We start from the raw sequence: 22,384 nt of genomic DNA, 5'->3' as shown, positions 1-22,384 counted from the left end.
TTACAGATATTGAAGACTTGTTCATTGCTCATATCAGTGGAATGGACACAGTCGCTCGTGGACTGAAAAATGCAGCCAAGATGTTGGAGGTTAGTTCCTTCCCATCTCTTCTTGTTCCTTTTGAAATTACAATCTGCTGCATTGTTGTGAAAAGGGTAAATCAAGTATGCAACTTTTTTTCATTAGTTTCAACAATGTTTTTAAACAAAGTTTACGTTCTGTCTTTGTAGATCTGCACAAGTTGGAGGTTTTGGAGAAGCTTGAAGCAAAACTAAAGGTATAACAAAATACAGTTTATTATAAAGGAGCCCACAACAAGTCTTTACACGTTTGATTGTTTTGTTTGGTTTATAGGCTGAAGGGAAGGAAGAAGAGAATGGAGAAGGAGAAGGTGATGATGAAGCTGATGAATCTGAGGGACACTATCTTTCCCAAGAAACAGCACTCCCATTTCCTCACACATCCTTTCTGCAGATCCTCCACTGCCGCCAAACACTTGACTCCACACAAACACATCATCTAAAAGAAGCTCTGGTGGATTCTCTCTTACGCAAGAGATCATCTCTTCCGTCACGTCCACGACCGAGGATCCCAGCTGCTTCTTGAACTTGAAATCACTCAAAGGTTGAACTTTAAAAAAAAAAAATTAAGAACTTTCAATTAAAATACTTGCATTGGATCACATAAATGTTTGAGTTTCTTATTCTTGTCTCTTAACTCATTTTTACTAATTAAAAGTATTAAAAAAAATAAGAACTCTTAAATAGGGCTTTGGGATAATGATGCTTTTAGGTTCTAGAGAAACAAGAATCACCTGTTAGGAGCTGTTTATTCGGATAAAAATCAACTTTTTGGATTTTTGTTCAAAAAAAAAAAACTTTTGGATTTTGGATCATTAAATAATTTAGATAAATTGAAATTTCAGATAAAAATTATTCAGTTTCTTTAATAATTCGATAATTTTAAATATTTTGGGTACAAAATAATCAAATAATTTGTTTTATTTTATTGTTCGGTTTAGAATATTTGGTAAATTTGAAATTATATAATTAATATTTTCAATTATATAAACTATAGTTTAGTTATTTGAATATTTATTTAGGTTTTTGAGTTTTTCCTAGAGAATCGTGAACACGTTTTGAGTTTGTTTTTTTCGGTTGGATTCCATTTCGATTTTTGGTTTATATGCTTGATGCTTACCTACACCATCATACTGTAAATTCTTGTGATATGTGCTACGAATATTCACAAGAATTTTCTTTTGTTAAATCTGTCCCCCCTTTGAACTACATTTGGTTGCTAAAAAACAAAATTATACATGCACACGTAAGTGAGAGATCCAAAACAAGATTGTATAATAAGGAATGATTCTTTGTACACTCAACACAGCATATTTGAGATTATGTCTTTTGAACAAACAGAAAGAGTTTGCTCACAATATACAAAAACAAATCTTTTTTTTGTTGTTGTCTCCTTGATTTAACTCTTTACAACAAAAAAAAACTGGTGTAAACATGTTCACTTGCCTAAACTCAGTCTGCGTCTTCCATCTCTGGTTGGTCGTTGCGGCTGCGAAGTCACGGTGTTAGGAGGTCTCTTGCTTGGTGCTGGTATCAGCGATGGAATTAAACTTCTGCCACAAGAGAAAGACAAAGGCTCCTCATCAAAACAACAGCAACCAAAAAAAATATTACAGACAGTTAATAACAATTTAATAGATGTATTACCTGGTTTCTGAGACTTTGGTAGTTTTTGGCTTAACTTTCTTCGGTTTGGGGTTTGCTGAACTTTGTTTATTAGAAACTCTAGGCACATTCACTTGAACGTTCAGTCGCCACATCAGATCAGAATCTGAGCAGTCGCTAGCTACGCCATCAGATTCGTTATCTGTAATACTCTGCACTTCGAAATCTTGTTTCCCACCGTTTCTGTCATTTGAAAAGATGTTAGAGAGATACATGTGATGTATGAAACTGTTGTTGGTTAAATGGAATGCGAGTAAGCATACAGCGATTGTTGTAGTGGGTAGAATTTATCCGGAGAAAGTAAATTATCATCTTGATTCAACTCTGTGTGCTTATCTATCCACTCCCCTGACTTAAATTCTCTATCCTCTTCTTTTGTGTCGACAGTTTGCCTCGACCACGACGGAATAGAAGATTTCATTAGCTCATGGAGATCTAAGCTGTGTCTTCTTGAAGACGCAGTATCACTAAAAGCCTGCATATAGTTACATGAATTTTGTAAATTCTGTTCATCTTTAATTCTTGAACTACTTTGGTATTCCTGGAAGCAAACATACCTCTGGACCACTTAGATCCATAACCTGGGGCTTAAGGTTGCTTGGTGCGTTTGCCATGGTAGGAAGTTTGGGTCGAAAGACAGGAGTTTCAAGTGATCTTCTTCTCGATATTCTCTGGTTTTGTGGTGGAGGGGTTGGTTGGGCCTCGCTACCATTACCATTATCTTTCCTCGCTAGAGCCATTTTAAGATTAGCAATCTGAAATCCCACGAGAACATGATCATATCAGTGACACGATACTAATGGCTAAAATGAACGAAAACAGCAAATAGATATGCAGCAAAAAAAAAAAGTATGGTCACAGTGTATGTTTCAAAGACCTGTTCTTTAAGCTCTTTGACCTCTGAGTTATCTTTGTTCACACGAGCAGCGCCTAGCTCAACACTCGCCACTCGTTCAGCAAACTTCAGAGTGCTAATACTTTCTCCAACAGTTTCAGCTTCTGGACTAACGTGGACAAACATAAGCGTTTTGGCTGATCCTCCTGATATAACATACAAACACAAGTTGGGATGAAAATAAGTATATGTTTTGTATAAGATTCGAGTGCTGAGTATATACATACACAAATGCAACGAGATATGAGGATATTACCGAGGGAGTCCTGCAGCAACTGGGTGAGTTTACTATTTCTGTAAGGCACATGAGAATTCTTCTGGGAAAGTGAAGAGATAACATCTCCGAGAGCCGAGAGGGACTTGTTGATGTGTTGAGCCTCCTTTAGCCTGTCTCCAGTCACCTCGGACTTGTCCACTCTCTCGCTTCCTGCCAGATCTACCAGGTGCATAGAACCATGGAGGATAGCCCCAGATGTGAGGTCTCTGCCTTGAACATGAACAGTGACACAGCTGCCAAATATATAAAGAATATTGGGGTTAGAACGAGTTATGCAACGGAGTACTCAAGAAAGAAAACCAGACCTGTGAGATCGACTACTTCTGTCATTCATGGCTGTAGAGCTCACTGCACGGTTCATTTGTCCCACATCCATCAGCTGAATAACGTCAGCCGTCGATGAGACTGGCACTAGATTTGCTTCCGGAACGTTAATTCCATTGTGAGAGTTGTTTCTGATTTCCAATGTAATCAAGAGTTAAGGATCAAACAAAATCAAAATATCTCATACGTCTTGAAGATGAAGAGACAGTAAAGCTATTATTGATCGAAAGGATATCTTTTAGTTTGGCCATCTGTGGCAAGTAGATCTCTGACTTGCTCGTTGTAAATTTCAAGCATCTGAACCGAGATTTCGTAGCTGGTCGTGTCTTTTCTTTGATCCGATAAGAGAAACAGGTCTGCTAGTGCCCTGTAGTTCACACCTAGGCTTTCTTCTGTCAGTTGCTTGGGCCCTGACTAGAATAGTTCGGAAATTTAGGAATTTGGTGTTATAGAAAGATTCCAAAAACTCCATAGTATGTTGAATGCACAACAATCTAATCATCATCCAGGAAATATAGCAGAACCAGTATAGTAGCAGCTCTTACCATGGTAAAAGTTTTCCCGGACCCGGTTTGGCCGTAAGCAAAGATGCAGACATTGTAGCCATCAAGAACCGACCGTACCAAAGGCTGCATGTCTGAAAACACTTCCTCTGAAGAACAAAGGATTCGTTCACTAATGTTATTCACACAGAAACAAACTAAAATAAACATTATAGGACCATAAAATTAAGGCCTTCTATACCTTGTGTTGCGGAAGGACCAAAGACTTTGTTGAACATGAATGGTTTGTGTCCTTCTTTCCCATACTTTGATGGCACTCTGATCGTGATAGTTCCTTCTTCTATGTTTTCCACGGTACTCAAACTAGTTGGTTGGCCGGGCATGAATGGCCTAACCCGACAGTACACCCGTATGTTTCCTAAGAATTACCAAGAGTGAGGTCTTTATGCAGATAAAAGGACTAAAAGGAACCAATTCAAGATCCTTCAAGTTTGACTGACACAAATCATTTTGTTCTGTGAAGGTACCTTTTAGGTCTTGCACTAGGTTGTACAATTTGCGGTTTTCTTCAAGAACTCTTTTGTATCCCGTAGCCGCGTAAGCTAAACCATTCAAATGCGTGCCTGTGTGACAACCAAAAACATTTACACGTTATGTTTTCACTAAATAAACTTAAGGCCTGAACAAGGACATAGCAAGAACATGATCTGAGTTGACACCTAGGTGAAGAAAGTCTTCTTGATACTTCTTCTGCAGTAGTTTCATCCCCGTTTTCGTAGTGTATAAAGTTTGCTTCAATTCCTGCAGGCATTTAAACAAAACTCAAGCTCCTTCTAACTTGTGATTGCTATACTGAGAATAGAAGATAGAAAAGAGTATTTTCACAATATGGTGTTAAAAAATCCCCCAAAGCCACAAAGTTGCAACACAATGGAAGTTACCTGGATGTGCTTTTGTTGATTAAGAAGAATTGCCTGTTCTTCGTCGTGTTCAGAATTTATTCTTTGAATCTTTTCTTCTTCAACCTGTGACGGACTGTTTTCTTCTGCTTCCTCTTGTTGTCTTACGTCACACTGCTGAGACTGTACCACTGTCTCGTATGACGAATCATCTTCTGAAATAAGCTTTGAACTTGACTTCATCTGAAAAAAATAGGCAAATCAAAAACAAGTTTCATAACATCAACAAGCTAGATACAAACCTTGGACTAACTGAAAATTTTCACTCCAAAGAAAATAACATCACGATTAACCCACTGTCCCTCACCATTTCATTGTGAAGTGACAACCGCTGCTGGACTTCTTCCATAACTTTGAGCAGCACAGACTCTACAACCTGAGAAGATGGAAATAGAAAATAAATTAGATTTCCAATAACAATTGCGAAGTAGCATCTACTAGTCTTGCTAACAATGCTGAACCTACGATTAAAATTAGATAGACATCAGAGCACTTAAAATTCCAAGAAGAAAGCTTTCATCCAACAAAGACAAGTGCAATAAAGCAGAGTTCTTTCTTACACTTGGAATGTCTTCATGCTTTCTTTCTGAAATAAATGAGCGAACAAGCGCGTTGATAGATCTAGAATCACCCTGCAAAGTAAAACAGAGATACATTTGTCAACAACCACCAGAAACTATGCCATAGAAACAAACATTTCCACTTATCACTCACTTCTTGCCCAACATCAGGTTGATCATTCGACGGATGAGTTCTCGACATGGAGCTCATAAACGGCTCCGAGCTTTTCCTCAGAAAGGGTTTTCTGGATCCAAAATTATTCTTCATGTTGGATCCATATCTAAACGGACCAGTTCCACCTTTCAGTTTCCACTCGCTGTAAGATTTAAGTGCGAGGATACAGTTTACTATCCTTATAGACTTTCCTCCCTGGAGAAAATAAAAATAAAAAAATCAATGATGGAAGAAAAGCTATATCTTCTTTTCAAGTCGTTCACTATATATATATTCTACCTTCTCCATGTCAGAAGCTTCAAAAGATGGCAACCCGATCTCCTCTATAGCAACAAGAAAATTCCTGATGTTCTCAAAGTACTGGAAAGCACAGAGCGCAGCTCCATCTGCAACGTCATCAGGCGCTTCAACAACCTGTAAGAAGAAGATGCTTTTAATCCTCGTAACAGTGAATTAAAAGTAGAGCGATCGAATCGGATCTAATCTAATCCATCATCTATCTATAAACTCTAATTTCATCTACGTACGATACAGTTTTTTTTAAAGATGTGAAGAAGTCTTCTTACCTTAGAGACAGAGCCAGGATTAACTTTGTTAAGAACATTGCAAAGCACGATCCCGCTTCGCAGCCCAAGCCTAAAATCTTCTTCAGAAGGCTCCGCCGGAAAATCTCTACCGCCAGAGACTCCGATCGTTTCTCTAAGCCATCCCGCAGCTTCGTATCTTCTTAAAGCTACACCAGCAATTCATTTATATAGAAATAAGAAAGCAGAAACATAGAGAGACTTGAAATCTCGATAATAAGCCTCTACAATGATCTATAAAACAAAGGCAGTTACATCGTTAAAACTCAAAATCATCATTGGACTGACGGATTAAGGATCTAGGAAATCACGAAACGAATTGTATACACGATGAGAAGAGAAGAGAAAACTCACAAGATTCCTCGACTCTCCGGGGAACCAACAAGGATCCAGCGTCGCTTGATCGGCTGCTATGCTGTTGAAGAACGTCTTCGACGATGGATGCTACCGAAAACGAGAGATCATTCATCTCCGCCATCTGCAAGGGATTCGATTCTGGAAAAATTCTCGAGGTGATAGGAGAATTTTTCGTGAGATTGGTGAAGATTGTTTGTATAAAAGGGAGGAGAGTCTTATGTGAGGAAGAGAGAAAATTGCGGTTTATATAAATAATAAGGATCGCAAGGGAAGAAGAAGAAGAAGGTCTCTCTCTCTCTTTTGAAATTAAATTTTTCCCTCACTTTCTCGCTCACACTTTCTCACCCCTTTTTCTCGCTTTCTTTGGATTAAAAAAAAAAAAAAATAGAAATCTAGCGGAGGGGGAGAAAGAGGCGCTATACCCTCCGAACCTATCCCCCAAACCTCCCGCTTCGGTTCCTTTCTTTTTTTTTTTGTATATTCACTGAAACATTAGGCTGCTAATCAAAGTTCAAACACCAGATAATTTGCATATTATAATGTTCAAATTTTTGGGTTACTATTTAATGGAGATAAAAATCATTAATATGTAAAATATCATACCATTCTAGTTCATATATTTTTATTTTATTACCAATTACCTATTTCTCTATCATTTAATACTCATTGAATACACAGCACTAAATAGTACTGCTGGATGAATCAAATCAAATGATTATGTTAACTTCCATTAGTTATGGGTGTGTGCTGTTGATGTCTAGTTTCTGATTCTATTTCTTCTTTCCTTCTTCAATCAATTAGACCTTAGTTCAAGATCTTCTCTTAATTGTCTTAAGATTCCACTTGGATGGATAATTGTCTCTATATATATTGTTTTCTATAAGCTAACCTCAACTGCCGAATAGTTTCTGTTTTGTTTTCTATGGGCTTAAGTTGATGGAGAGTTGCTGAAGAACTTAATGTTGGGATCTCCTTAATGTTTTTGTTCTGCTACATGGTTATAATTATGTAGGGATTTGATTAGTAAGTGTTTACAAGTGATGGTAAGCCAAAATAAAAGTCTCAAGATTAAATATTTTTCTAATTATGTTATATAAAGATTTTATAAAATTAAAAAAAAAACCCATAAAATTACAAAATTTTATTTTATATTTTTTTGCTGTATAAACAAAATATCTAAATTAATTATTTTTGGCTTATAAAAATTTATGTAAGTTTTTTAATCTTTTCAAATATACGCCAATTTTTTGTAGCAAAAATATTTACAATCACATCAGAAAAAATGTACAGTTTTAATTCTACAACACAAAAAGTATAAAGCTATAGTTGATTCCAACTCAAACCATATGTAGATCGATCTATATATATATATATATATATATATATATATATATATATATATATATATATATATTCAGCTTGTAAAAATCTAGTACATATGTGAACTTCACAAAGATACAATTGATGTTATATAAATATTGTTATTGGTACATTTTCTGAGTTATTTAGAGCATTTCTAATGTATTATTTTATTTTTTACTTTAAAATAATGTAACTTTAAAATAAAGTTGGATTTTACTCTAATGTATTACTTTATTTTCTACTCTAAAAAGAAATATTCACAAATATTTTTTTTATTTAGTTAATGTTAGTAGTATATTCAACTTATATAAATTTAACAACCAGACCAACTATTTTATATTTACAAAACTTCCATAAAATAAAATTTATATAAACTAAGCATTTATTATTAAAATCCAATTAGAGATTTCGCCAACCTTTATTGGTGTAATCTTCATCATATATAATTTTCCTAATTCAAAAACAAATTATGCATTAAAAGAACATAAAGAAAAGAAACAAATTTTTGTTTTGTAATTTGAATTATGTGCATGATCCAGATATTTGTACATGTATCAAGTTCAACAAATACAAATGTTATCAATCGAGTTGTTGACCACAAGATAAACAAACTCATTTGTTCCGTTTAAATAATACCTCATCGATTCCAAAAAATTATTTACCGAACTATTAAATTACTTATTTATTTTATATTATTTATGTTTAATTTTAATTTTTCTTATTTTGCAAATTTTTTTGTAAAACGATTAAATAATATATTGTGGTGTATTATATATTTCCATTTTGTTGTATTATTTTAAGTATTATTTAAATATGAAATAATAACATTCAAAATTTAATTAAAAAATTATTTCCGTAAATAAAAATTGTTCAACTACAAAATTGAATGATGTGTTAAATTGCTTTATAAATCAAGTAGTCCTAACATTTATTCATTTTAGAGTTGAATACGGAAGTTGATCGGAGAAAAATTACTTAAAATGAAGTTTGAAGTTAAAAATGAAATAGCGTTAAAGATGTAGCAAGTAATTACTTACACAACTGGTGTATGTGAATATACTGCTATGGTCGCATTGTTTTGACCTGTACTGTCTTTTTAATATGTTTGGAAGTGCCTGACTGTAAACTACTGTCTAATGCATTTACACATTTATATAGCTAAGCATTATTGGAAGTATATTAATAGCGGTAATAATATATATTTTCCCATGTATGCTATTCTAGATCATAAAATCATTTAGTGATTTGAAAATGCGAGGTATATTTTGTTACTATATATATCATGAGTTTTTATGGGTGAACATGTTGAAAATCAGAATTTTTATGGGTGAACATGTTGAAAATCAGATCCTATTATTCAAACCGAACGGAGCTTGGGATCCGATCCAAAAAAGGCGCGCATGTTCCGATCCACCATCAATGTGGTAAAGAAAGCGTAGTTAAATTATATCGATGGTTTAGCTTAATCTATAAAGAATTAAATAAATACATGGGCCGAAAATTGAACGGGCCCGCTTTTAAAAAGCAGCCCAGAACACATGCTGGCTAAAGTGAGGATTATGCACGCAAGTTCCGGATCAAAAAGCACACATCAATTTCTGAACCTCCACATTGTTTTCATGATCTACAAATCTAACCCTACTACATTAATCGTATTTTAATAGTCAGAATTTATAATAAAAATAAAAAACTTTTAGAAGTGAACAGGACCCTTTTGCTAAACACACCAACCTGTAAAAGTATAACTTTGCTTGGATATAGCTCTTATGATAATATATTATGTGTATCTGTTATATTAAAACAGAATTCATGACTTCTAATTCATGTGTGATTTTTTAAAAAATGTACTAGTTACTAGACTTGGTCACACTGCATTTTTATCTATTATTAATCTTCATATTAAATAATATCATTTAATATCTTCATTTTTATTTAAAATAAAAATAAATATTAATTTAAAAAAATTCTAACAAAATCTTTGAAGAATCTTTTCAGAATCCTTTTAAATTTTATTTTCGAAAATTGATTAATTTGAATTTTAGTTGTCATAAAATATAATCAGAAATTTTAATTTAATTTAGTTTTGATTTATAAACAAAACAAAAATAAAATTATATAAAATATTGTAATGATAATAATAGCCACTTAAAATGATTACTTTTCAAAAATAAAATTTACAAAGATTTTGAAAAGATTTTGTTGGAAAGCAATATCCATTTCTGTTTATTTATATAACATGTATAAAAATTAACTTATCTTAAATTTTTATATATACAATGATCTATTATATAAACTGAATAAAAAAACAAATTACTAAAAGAAATCTAGCACTTTGAATTACGGGTCGGGATTATAGTAAATTAAATACAAAATAATTTTGAAGTATGTCATTTCTAACAAATCTAACATCTATTATATTAAAAGAGAAGTCATAACATCTTCTCATGTGATTAAATAAACCAAATATATGTATAAACATGAAAATAAATATTTGCACGGTTGTGCGGATCAAAATCTAGTTAGTATTATGTATGGTACGACGTGTGTATGCGTTACGGACTTATGGTGGTCCAATTCAATGGATCCTAATATAAATGGCTAACTGGGACCATTATCATTATTATGTAACATTAAGACCCTTTTATAAGTGCCGAGTTAAAATAGTTAAGACGGTTATTAGCTTTCTTGAGGGAAGCTTAATTAATAGATTTGTTTAAACTGTCAAGTGGAGGAAATCATTTCATTTGCTTCCTAATCAGTAGGAAACACAGACCAAACATCACTTTCAGTCGTTTTTCTTTTCACAGATGACTTGTTTACTCTACATAGATACTCTTTTCAACAAAAGTGTGTTATATTGAGCTCTATGGAGCGACATGATGCATCGACGATACTAGTATAAACTCCACACATACATAATCTTATCAATGATAAACTTAATGTTTTTTTTCTTTGGGAACGATAGACATTAATGTTATGAAGCATATATAACTGATTCAGGTTATTAATCCAACAACCAGTTCTTAAAATGTGAAATAAGACGATTGAGTTTGGTGCACAAAAACAACGGATTGAAGTACATATATTGAGATCAACATAATAACAATGGTCTGACCAAAACTAGATAATTGTTGAAGATAATAACAAATTTAGATAATGATTATCCACTTAAAGGATAATGCTTATCCTTTTACTTTGTCATTTTGTGGTAAGTCGGTACAACATGACCGACTCTTTTCTTCTATAAATAGTGACTTTATGTCACTTGTAATTATTCATTAGAAACTGAAACAAAAAGCTCTTGTTCTCTCCTCTCCTTCACGTCATCTCTCTCTCTTTATTATTTTACCTTTTTAATTCCAAATATATAATACTTAAATTACAACACGTTATCAGCACGACGAGCTCTTTTATACCGACCGTTCTTAAACCAAGGAAACGAGGTGATGTTTAAATTTATGTCTTTAAATATATTTAATTTATTTAAATTTTTATTTATTATTTCGGAGTGAGAGGCTAGGCTTTCTCCGTTTATTTTTCGGGATGATAGGCGTTGCCTTTCCCGACTGATTGTTAAGATAGGCTAGGCCTTCACGATCAGAGAAACACGTGGTAGGTTTTACCTCCGTGAATAAAAGGTCAAAAATGGAAGGCTAAGCCTCCTCGAACCTTGATTAAAAGAAAAGGTTAATATGGCCGACTATGTCGCCTCGAACCTTTCAAAATGATCAAATATGGAAGTCTAAGACTCCTGGATCATATGGTGGGCTGGACCCCCAATTTTATTTATGCTATTTAAATTTATGTAATTTAAGTTTACGCAATTTATTTTTTGCTTTTACTTTATGCTTTTAATTTCTGCATTTAAATTATGCATTTATTCTCGTCTATATTATATTATTATTCTATGATACAGTAATCATGTCGAATTTGACAAAGCTCGAAATTAATGCCCTGGATATTACGGGAAATAATTATATGACCTGGGCAGTAGGTGCAAGAATGCACCTAAGAGGTAGCGGGCTTTTGGAAACCATCGATAATACTAAAACGGTGTCGGATGAGAAAAAGGCTAAAGCCATGATATTTTTACGACACCACATACATGATGGTTTAAAAGATGAATATATTACGAAAGAGGATCCTGGGGACCTCTGGCAATCTCTTAAAGAGAGGTTTGATCACCAGAAGTATGTGATCTTACCAAAAGCCAAACACGAGTGGATCCATCTCCGGTTCCAGGACTACAAAAGTGTAAGTGAGTTTAATTCCGCTATGTTCGGAATTACTTCAAGGATGATGTTATGTGGAGAGAAAATAAGCGATTATGATATGATCGAGAAAACTCTCTCCACGTTCCATCCTGAAAATGTAGTCCTGCAGCAACAGTACCGGGTGAATGGATTTAAGCGTTATTCGGAGTTGATGCAAATCCTCCTTGTAGCGGAACAAAATAATCAACTCGTGTTATTAAACCATCAGGCTCGTCCCACTGGATCTGCTCCATTCCCCGAAGTGAATGTTGCATCATCCAGTTATGATAATTGGAGAGGACGAGGACGTGGACGTGGTCGAGGTCGAAATCATGGTCGTGGGAGAGGACGAGGAAGAAGATTCCGTCCGTATGATGAAAGAACTAAAAAGGACTCCCAAGAGAATGAAAGGGGCCGGGATGATAAAAGGCAAATAGAAAAGGTTTGCTACAGATGTGGCATGAAAGGTCATTGGGTACGTACCTGTCGTACGCCAAGACACTTAGCCGATCTGTATAGAGAATCCCAAAAGGGAAAAGAGAAAAGTGGAGGTGAAACGAATTTCATCTCTGATGAACCCGGGCCATCCTTTCATGATTTAAATGATGATACTCATCTCGACGTATCAGATTTTCTGGTTGAGCCAGAAAACATCGATGTGTGATATAAGATCGATGTGATATAAGTCTACTGTATTATAGTATCGTTATCTTTTGTTTGTAAAATAGATGTTATGTTTCATGTTTCATGTTTCATATTTTATGTTTAATAATATATGTTTATAAATATTTTAAATTCAGAAAGAATGCCAGACTTTGAGACTTTGGATGGAGATATGTGCTTGGCGGATAGTGCGTCAACGCACACAATAATTAAAGATAGAAAATATTTCTCCAGTCTCAAAATGAAAGATTACGCTGGAAGCGTAAGTACAATATCTGGTAATGCAAAGATTATTATGGGCTCTGGTAGAGCGAAATTTTCAATGCCAGGGGGAACAATATTTGAGATAAGTGATGCATTGTATTCCCCCGAGTCTCATAGAAACTTATTAAGTTTTAAGGATATCCGAAAGAATGGATATCATATTGAGACTATGAGTAAAGATGGCATTGAGTTTCTTTGCATTAAGTCCGAGAGGAAACATATATTGGAAGAGTTAAGAATGTTATCCTCTGGATTATATTGTACAAAAATAAACATGACTGAGTCCTATGCCGTGGTAAACATGAAGTTTACTGATACATTTAAAATCTGGCATGAGAGGCTAGGATATCCTGGTTCAGTCATGATGAGAAAGATAGTGCAAAACTCGAATGGCCATCCGTTGAAACACGGAAAAGTTTTGCAAACGGGCGAGTTTACATGTAAAGCATGTTCTCAAGGAAAGTTTATAACTCGGCCATCACCAGCAAAAGTAGGCAATGAATCACCAATGTTTTTAGAAAAAATACATGGTGATATATGTGGGCCGATTCACCCACCTTGCGGGCCATTTAAGTATTTCATGGTATTGATTGACGCATCTACTAGATGGTCAAGTGTGTGTCTTTTGACAACACGAAATACGGCTTTCGCAAAGTTCATTGCCCAGATAATAAAGCTGAGAACGCAGTTCTCAGAGTATGCCATTAAGAAAGTAAGGCTTGATAATGCTGGTGAGTTTACATCGCAAGCCTTTGATGATTATTGTATGTCAATGGGGATTGATGTAGAGCATCCAGTTCCCCATGTGCATACACAAAATGGCATGGCTGAGTCGTTGATAAAACGGTTGCAGTTGATTGCAAGACCGTTAGTCTTGAGAACAAAGCTCCCAATTTCTATATGGGGTCATGCTATTTTGCATGCAGCTGCACTAATTCGGTTGAGACCGAGTGCATATCATAAGTACTCCCCATCACAATTGGCATCTGGGCAAGAGCCAGATGTATCCCATCTCCGTGTTTTTGGGTGTGCGGTCTATGTTCCGATAGCTCCGCCACAAAGAACAAAAATGGGCCCACAAAGGAGATTGGGAATATATGTGGGTTATACGTCACCAAGTATAATAAGATATCTGGAACCAGTAACTAGTGATATGTTTACGGCAAGATTTGCCGATTGCCATTTTAATGAGGATGAATTTCCAGCATTAGGGGGAGGAATTAGAGAAATTCCTAAAGAGATTACATGGTGTACACAGTCGTTGTTACACCTTGATCCCCCTACGAATCAAAGAGAGCTGGAAGTTCAGAAAATTGTGCATTTGCATAAATTGGCAAACCAGTTACCAGATGCGTTCACAGATACGAGAAGGGTGACGAAATCATATATACCCGCTGAAAATGTTCCATCAAGAGTTGTTGTTTCTGGGGAACAAACTGATGGAAACAAAATAAATGAACCTGGGGTTCAGTTAAAGAGGGGGAGACCAGCGGGTTCAAAAGATAAAAATCCCCGAAAGAAAAAGAAATTGGTTGAACAAAGTGAAAAGGTTCCAGAAGAACCTGATATTGAAAAATGTCTGAAAGAAGGCATAGATGAAAAGGTTCAAGAAGAACCAATTAAAGATAAGGATCCAGATGACGAGGAGGGAACAGAAAAGTATGAGATTTCCATCAACTACGCCCTTGATCAAAAGTTATTGATCAGAAATAAAATAAAAGATGTTGATGGAATGTTCTCCTTTTCTGTGTCCAAAGAAATAGATCACGAAAGTGATGATCCCGATCCAAGGTCCATTTTAGAATGTCAGAAAAGACATGATTGGGAGGAGTGGAAGAAGGCCATTCAAATTGAATTACTCTCCCTGAATAAAAGAGATGTCTTTGGACCTATTGTCATAACGCCTGAGAATATAAATCCTGTTGGGTATAAGTGGGTATTCGTGAGAAAAAGAAATGAAAAGAATGAAGTAACACGATATAAAGCCCGATTAGTAGCCCAAGGTTTTTCTCAGAGACCGGGAGTTGATTTTGAGGAAACATATTCCCCGGTAATGGATGCAGTTACGTTTAGATTTTTGATGAGCCTTACGGCGTCAAAAAATCTTGAAATGCATCTCATGGACGTTGTGACAGCTTATTTGTATGGATCGTTGGATAATGATATATATATGAGACTCCCTGAAGGATTGAAAATGCCATGGGCATTGAAAGAAAAATCCAGGGAGGTTTGTTCGGTCAAGTTACAGAGATCACTATACGGATTAAAGCAATCCGGACGCATGTGGTACAATCGCTTAAGTGACTATCTTTTGAGTAAAGGATATGTGAACAATGCGATATGTCCCTGCGTTTTTGTTAAGAAATCGTCATCTGGCTTTGTGATCATCGCTGTATATGTAGATGACCTGAACATGATTGGAACTCAAAAGGAGGTTGATGATGCTCGAACTCATATGAAAGAGGAGTTCGAAATGAAAGATCTCGGCAAGACAAAGTTTTGTCTTGGGCTCCAGATAGAGCACCTCCGAGAAGGAATATTTGTGCATCAATCAAACTATACGAAAAGGTTATTGAAACGCTTTCGTATGGATCAAGCGACTCCTTTGAGTACTCCAATGGTTGGTAGATCTCTCAATGTTGAGAGTGATCCTTTTAGGCCCTGCGAAGATAGCGAGAAGATATTAGGTCCTGAAGTACCTTATATGAGTGCTATCGGTGGGCTATTATACCTGGCAAACTGTACCAGGCCTGATATTGCTTTTGCAACTAATCTCTTAGCAAGATATAGCTCTGCTCCTACTCACAGGCATTGGAACGGAATAAAACATTTATTCCGTTATTTACAAGGTACAGTTGATTTAGGGTTAATGTATATTAGAAAACCCGAGTTTGGTATGGTTGGTTTTGCAGATGCAGGATATTTATCAGATCCTCATAAGGCTCGATCGCAAACCGGTTATGTTTTCACAATTGGTGGAACCGCGATCTCTTGGCGGTCCCAAAAACAAACTCTGGTTGCAACATCTTCGAATCATGCAGAGACTATTGCGCTTCACGAAACATGTCGAGAATGTGTGTGGCTGAGATCAATGAGTCACCACATACAAGATTCAAGCGGAATAGTTAACAAGAAAGAGCCAACGAAAGTTTTTGAAGATAACTCGGCTTGCGTCGCTCAACTCAAAGAAGGCTATATTAAGAGCGACAGAACGAAGCACATCCCTCCAAGATTTTTCTCGTACATTCGGGAGCTCGAGAAAAATAAAGAAGTGGACATCGAATATGTACGGTCATGCGATAATCCGGCTGACTTGTTCACCAAGTCTCTTCCGACTACAACATTCCGGAAACACGTCGACGGTATCGGGATGCGGCGTTTGCGTGACTTGTGAAGAGAAAGCTATGTCCATTATTCTCAGGGGGAGATTACGTCAGTGTACTCTTTTTCCCTTGTCATGGTTTTTATCCCATTGAGTTTTTCCATGACTAGGTTTTTAACGAGGCACTACGTAATACAAGATGGATAATCAAGGGGGAGTGTTGAAGATAATAACAAATTTAGATAATGATTATCCACTTAAAGGATAATGCTTATCCTTTTACTTTGTCATTTTGTGGTAAGTCGGTACAACATGACCGACTCTTTTCTTCTATAAATAGTGACTTCATGTCACTTGTAATTATTCATTAGAAACTGAAACAAAAAGCTCTTGTTCTCTCCTCTCCTTCACGTCATCTCTCTCTTTATTATTTTACCTTTTTAATTCCAAATATATAATACTTAAATTACAACAATAATAACAATCATGCTGAACAATTAACATAATTAATAGATAATCAATCCTGTCGACGGAACACGACAAAAGAGGTTCCATGATAATAATCTGATGTACTTGAAAAACACTTTTGATTTGTGAGGGCTTTGGAGCGGGGTCCTCAAATGTATACTTTGGAACATTTAAAATAGCAAACAAGGTCTACTGTCCCTCCCGACCTGGACACTTTGGCCTTGAAATATGTGGTATAACATTGTCAAATCATAACAGCGATTGTTGTGATGATAGCAACTAAGAATATGATCTTGATTTTTGGATTGTAAGTATGGTTTTTAATTTCTTTCTTCTTATAGTTTCTAATATATCCTTAGATAATGGTTAAGGAGATTTAAAAAACACGCAATATTTTAGATGCAAGTCCACCCCCACAGCATTTAAAGTTGACTGGATGGAAAATGTTTATGAGAAGTGTACAATCACAAAAATTATATGAAAGTTAATTATCTTGTCTTAATATATTATGCATACACCATGTGCAAACAAAAAAATATTAAGAAACATTTTTGGGAGAATTACCAATTGTGACTCAAAACTTGGAGTCAAACCCAAAAGAGTACCCCAACTTGGGTCAAAGGCAAAAGTAACTTAAAAGGCTATTGAAATTACAACTATCTCCTTGTGAACAAACAAAAAAACGGATTTTTTTTTACGTTTCTACCCCTCGCAAGTCGTCTGTAAACAGACGACTTGAAAATAAGTCGTCCAGACGACTTTAAGTTAAGTCGTCTGGACAGTTATTCTTAAACATAATTTAAAAATTTTGTAAAAAATATTTTGATAAGTGAAAAATTGGAATTATGTAATTAACATATGTCTTAAGAGATATAAATTAATATATAACAAATTTCAATTGTTTTCAGCCCAGATGAGTGAAAGTAGTGAGTCATGATATTCTTTAGTTTATGTTTCATCAACATATGTTGTAGTATTGTATGTGTTCTTAGGGTTAGATTTTGGAAAGCATTAAAACCGTTTTTGAAAATTTTTAAAATTACCTAGGCGTGTTCATTTCTGTGTATAGTAAACACTATTGAAGTATAATTTGATTTTATAACGTGGTTAGTAAGTTAATTTAGTCATTTTAGTTTAGGGGTTCATTTTAGGGTATTGGACGACTTAATATTTAGTCTTCTGTTCCCAGACGACTAAATATTAGGTCGTCTGATGTACATTATCAGCCAGAATAAGTCGTCTAAACCGGACCAAACCTTAAAGTTTACCAATGTACTTTTAAAGCTAACCGGATTATTTACCCAATATATAAGGTGATTTTTTTTTTTTTTTCATTTTCCGCGAACAGAAACCCTAACAGTTCTCTCTCACCGGCGATATCAAAGGCGATTCGAATTCCCACTATTTCCGAACAACCATCGTTCTCAACGTCGGCTATCTATCTCACTTCATTCTCACCGTTGTCGCCGCAGCTTCTTTTAACCCTAGCGCCGCCGATTCCTCTAAACCCTAGCGCCCCCGCTTCCACTATTTCCGAACAAACCGTCGCCCTCGCCACCGTGCTCACCAACGTTCTCACCGCCGCTTACTCTAAACACTAGCTAGCACCGCCGTTTCTTCTAAACCCTAGCGCCGCCGCTTCTTCTAAACCCTAGCGCCGCCGCTTCTTCTCTGTAAACCGTAGCGCCGTTTCTCTGTAAACCCTAACGCCGGTAAGTCATCAAACTCGTGGAAAAGATGAACATAAAACGTTGTCTCTTTCAATTTACTCATTCTCACCGTTTCACGTTTATTTTTTCAGATCTATAACCACAATGACGAGTACTCGAACTCCTTCTGCGACTAATCAGGTCCGCTTGAAATTTTTCTACTGGAAGACTTGTAAGTAAGTCGTCTGGAAAGTCTTCAACCTGGACGACTTAGTACGTCCATTTGGAAGACTTTCCAGACGACTTAAATATAAGTCGTCAACTAAGTCGTCCAGTTGGACGACTTTCTAGACGACTTATATTTAAGTCGTCTACTAAGTCGTCTGGAGTAACAATTAAGGCGTGATTGATTTAGCTTGTGTTCTGACTTCTATTGTTGTCTTTGATTATTTTGCAGACAAAAAGGATGGATATTCCAGAACTCCCCCGTAGGTTATACACATTAGGGGAAGAGCCAGAACCCCACAATAGCATTTCGTATCATACGGATAACACGAAGTTGCATACTGCTCTTAGGGAAGCTCTCACTGATGCTGAATTTGAAGAGCTCAAGGAGTCGAGATTGGGAGTTTTCATCAAGTTCAAGGAGCAGGGATTTGGTTGGGCTTCAAGGCTGGTTCACCACTTGCTCGGTTTAAAGCTGGACATTAAGAAGAAGTACGAGATGTGGTGTCTCGTTGGTCCAGAACCTGCGAGGTTTTCACTGTTAGAGTTTGAAAACATCACTGGTCTAAACTGCGACTACATCGAGGACCTTGAGACACCAGAATGTGAAGTTACCCCACAGATGGTTTCTTTCTGGGAGATGATGGGAGTTCATCGGGAAGCTGGGCCAAGTACTGATCAGATAATAGCAGCACTGAAGAGATGCGGGGATTGGTCCAGGGAAGATCGCAAGCGACTCGCGTACCTTTCCATCTTCACTGGATTCATTGAAGGGAAAAAGTTCTCAAGCGCTACACGAGCTACTCTCGCAAGGCTAGTGATGGATTTAGAAAGGTTTGAGAATTATCCATGGGGGAGAGTCGCGTTTAAGGTGCTGATGGACTCTTTGTGGAACAAAGATATTACTGGCTGTTACACCGTGGATGGCTTTATACAAGTTCTTCAGGTCTGGGCGTACGAAGCTATTCCGGGATTGGGTGCTAGTATTGGTCTACCCAGAGCAAACAGTCCGTCTCCACCGATTCTGGCTTACGACGGCAGCAGAGGCCGCAGATTCATGAAAGCTGCTATCTTGAGTCAGGTACCTTTCCATCTTCACTTAATTAAGTCGTCCGGAAGGTCTTCCAGCTGGACGACTTAGTAGACGACTTATTATAAGTCGTCTGGAAGGTCTTCCAGCTGGACGACTTAGTAGACGACTTATTATAAGTCGTCTGGAAGGTCTTCCAGCTGGACGACTTAGTAGACGACTTATTATAAGTCGTCTGGAAGGTCTTCCAACTGGACGACTTAGTAGACGACTTATTATAAGTCGTCTGGAAGGTCTTCCAGCTGGACGACTTAGTAGACGACTTATTATAAGTCGTCTGGAAGGTCGTCCAGCTGGACGACTTAGTAGACGACTTATAATAAGTCGTCTGGAAGGTCGTCCAGCTGGACGACTTAGTTGACGACTTATAATTAAGTCGTCTATTTAGTATTTTGTTTCAAATATCTAACTCGATTCTTCTTCTATTTACTGCAGACCCGCGTGATCAACTTTGTTGAGAAGGACATTAGTGAAATGTGGCCAAAATGGGACTCTGAGGTTGATGACGTGCCCGCGGAGAACATCATTAAAGTGATGTATGATCGGAGACCGTGGAAGTGGACCATGGATTGCTGGGAAGTCACTGGTACAAAACCCAAGTTTGTGACTCCATCGAAAAGAGCCAAAGAGATGGTTGTGGAGGAGGTGGAGGAAGACAATCAGAGACCTCGGAAGAAAGCTCGTAAAGAGGCTCCTAAAGAGGCTAGAGAAGAGGCTCCTACAGAGGCTACAGAAGAGGCTACAGAAGAGGCTAGAGAAGAGGCTAGTTGGGTGACCAGAGAGGAGTTAGAAAACATGTTCAAGGACTTAGGTGACATGATGAAAGAGGGGTTTAGAAGTGCATCAGGGAGATTAGGAAGATCTCCGATAGATTGGAAGCTGTGGAGAAGAAGGTTGGTGTCACCAATCAGGCTACCCTCAAGCCCCAGAAACCGGGGTTAGTAAAAAACACCCTACCCCACAAGCCCCAGAAACCGGGGCTAGTAACAAACAGACTACTCCTCAAAAGGATCAGCCTCCACTTCAAACCAATCATCCTACTCCTCCCACCAGACAGCCTGCTCCTCAAAAGGCAAAGCCTACTCCTCAAAAGGCGAAACAGCCTGCTCCTCAAACTAAACAGCCTGCTCCTCAAACTAAACAGCCTGCTCCTCAAACGAAACAGCCTGCTCCTCAAACTAAACAGCCTGCTCCTCAGACGAAACAGCCTGCTCCTCAAACGAAAAAGCCTTCTCCACAAAAGAAACAGCCTTCTCCTCTGCCCAAAGAGGTTAGTATCAAATCTTTAAGTCGTCTGGTCTTTGTATAGATTTGTAAATATATAAGTCGTCTGGAAGGTTTTCCAGCTGGACGACTTACAAATAAGTCGTCTGGAAGGTTTTCCAGCTGGAAAACCTTCCAGACGACTTATTTGTAAGTCGTCCAGCTGGAAAACCTTCCAGAAGACTTACAAATAAGTCGTCTGAACTCCAGCAGGAACCAAATCCTCTCCCAACTTTTATTTAAGTCGTCCAGGGTTAACTTGTTCTCTTTTATTGCAGAGATTGTTGCCGGAGGATACAGCAGATGAGGCGATCTCGGTATATAAGATCTTGCCGGAGGATAAAGCAGATGGTGTCACCTCCAAAGAGATTGTTCCTCTCACTTCCACTGACCAACCGAGCTTCGCTTCCAACGATCAACAACCGAGCTTCGCTTCCACCGATCCAGCTTCAGCTTCAGAACCGAGCCTGGTTGTATTGGACCAAACAGCTCCCACTGCTTCTGTGCGTGCAAGGAGTGAACGAACGAAGAAACCTGCTCCCACGCAGATATCTCCTTATACGGCAGAGAGAAGGAAACTCCTTAGAGTGGGAAAGTATAATCCATTTCCCACACTAAACAGACCTAAGATGAAGGAGCTCGCTGATTGGTTGAAAACTGATCCGTAAGTGATTGCTTTACCCATAATAGCTTGATTTAGTCTACCAAAACTGATTGCTTTTTTGTTTGCAGTGATTATTTCACTAAGGAAGAGGACAAACCACGTACATCACCAACTTGGTGGTATCAAAAACTCCGGACATCCAAAGCATGGCTGGAAGACGTAGTAAGTCTTCTGCTTATCTTTAAGTCGTCTGGTAACTTGTCTTTGTATAGATTTGTAAATATATAAGTCGCCTGGAAGGTTTTCCAGCTGACGACTTATTTGTAAGTCGTCCAGCTGGAAAACCTTCCAGAAGACTTACAAATAAGTCGTCTGGTAACTTGTCTTTGTATAGATTTGTAAATATATAAGTCGTCTGGAAGGTTTTCCAGCTGGACGACTTACAAATAAGTCGTCTGGAAGGTTTTCGAGCTGGAAAACCTTCCAGACGACTTATTTGTAAGTCGTCCAGCTGGAAACCTTCCAGACGACTTATTTGTAAGTCGTCTGGAAGGTTCTAACTTGTATTATTTTTATGCAGCATATAGATGCTTGGATGAATGTGCTGAGGCAGAGGTATAAGGAGAACCCACAATGTTTCCGGAGCGAGCGAATGTGCTTCCTGATCACAACTTTACCCCAGTCTTGGATGAGAGAACAGTATCTGGTCTTCAAAACATCGTCGTCTGATCACAATGGTTTAGAAAAAATGCTACCTTAGTGGGGCGGCGAGTTTGTATGACGGATCAATGCCTTCATTTTGCCAATCAAACAAGAAGTGGGGGGAGGACATTGATGATATT

The 22,384-nt window shown here is 37.1% G+C and overlaps 2 protein-coding genes across 2 annotated transcripts; one reads left to right on the top strand and one right to left on the bottom strand.

Moving 5' to 3' along the window:
* Positions 1-1,331: 1,331 nt before the first annotated feature.
* On the bottom strand, positions 1,332-6,731 carry LOC108849229 (kinesin-like protein KIN-14G). The gene is made up of 19 exons (XM_018622767.2): positions 6,377-6,731; positions 6,005-6,171; positions 5,718-5,852; positions 5,418-5,633; positions 5,264-5,335; positions 5,011-5,079; positions 4,686-4,886; positions 4,464-4,545; positions 4,272-4,367; positions 3,986-4,162; positions 3,787-3,893; positions 3,477-3,655; positions 3,223-3,384; positions 2,897-3,150; positions 2,623-2,786; positions 2,303-2,500; positions 2,009-2,220; positions 1,728-1,928; positions 1,332-1,633 (listed from the first exon to the last, which is right to left on the bottom strand). The coding sequence occupies exons 1-19, from the start codon at positions 6,498-6,500 to the stop codon at positions 1,519-1,521; spliced, it is 2,931 nt and encodes a 976-aa protein (XP_018478269.1). The 5' UTR covers positions 6,501-6,731; the 3' UTR covers positions 1,332-1,518.
* A 4,931-nt stretch (positions 6,732-11,662) lies between these two features.
* On the top strand, positions 11,663-12,658 carry LOC130511113 (uncharacterized). The gene has a single exon (XM_057007956.1). It carries the CDS (start codon positions 11,663-11,665, stop codon positions 12,656-12,658), a length of 996 nt encoding a protein of 331 aa, XP_056863936.1.
* Positions 12,659-22,384: the final 9,726 nt, after the last annotated feature.

The sequence above is a fragment of the Raphanus sativus genome, chromosome 4 (genome assembly GCF_000801105.2).
Source record: "Raphanus sativus cultivar WK10039 chromosome 4, ASM80110v3, whole genome shotgun sequence".
NCBI lineage: Eukaryota > Viridiplantae > Streptophyta > Magnoliopsida > Brassicales > Brassicaceae > Raphanus > Raphanus sativus.
Note: the sequence above shows the minus strand (reverse complement) of the source record. Positions and strands in the feature narration are given on the sequence as shown.

What these genes read in the sequence shown, in the direction of transcription:
- LOC108849229 (XM_018622767.2), bottom strand. Translation starts at nt 6,500, where the DNA reads ATGGCGGAGATGAATGATCTCTCGTTTTCGGTAGCATCCATCGTCGAA. An exon ending in AAGCTTCTGACATGGAGAAG is followed by an intron (nt 5,634 to 5,717) that starts GTAGAATATATA and finishes TATTTTCTCCAG; the next exon opens with GGAGGAAAGTCTATAAGGAT. An exon ending in ATCAACAAAAGCACATCCAG is followed by an intron (nt 4,546 to 4,685) that starts GTAACTTCCATT and finishes AAATGCCTGCAG; the next exon opens with GAATTGAAGCAAACTTTATA.
- LOC130511113 (XM_057007956.1), top strand. Translation starts at nt 11,663, where the DNA reads ATGTCGAATTTGACAAAGCTCGAAATTAATGCCCTGGATATTACGGGA.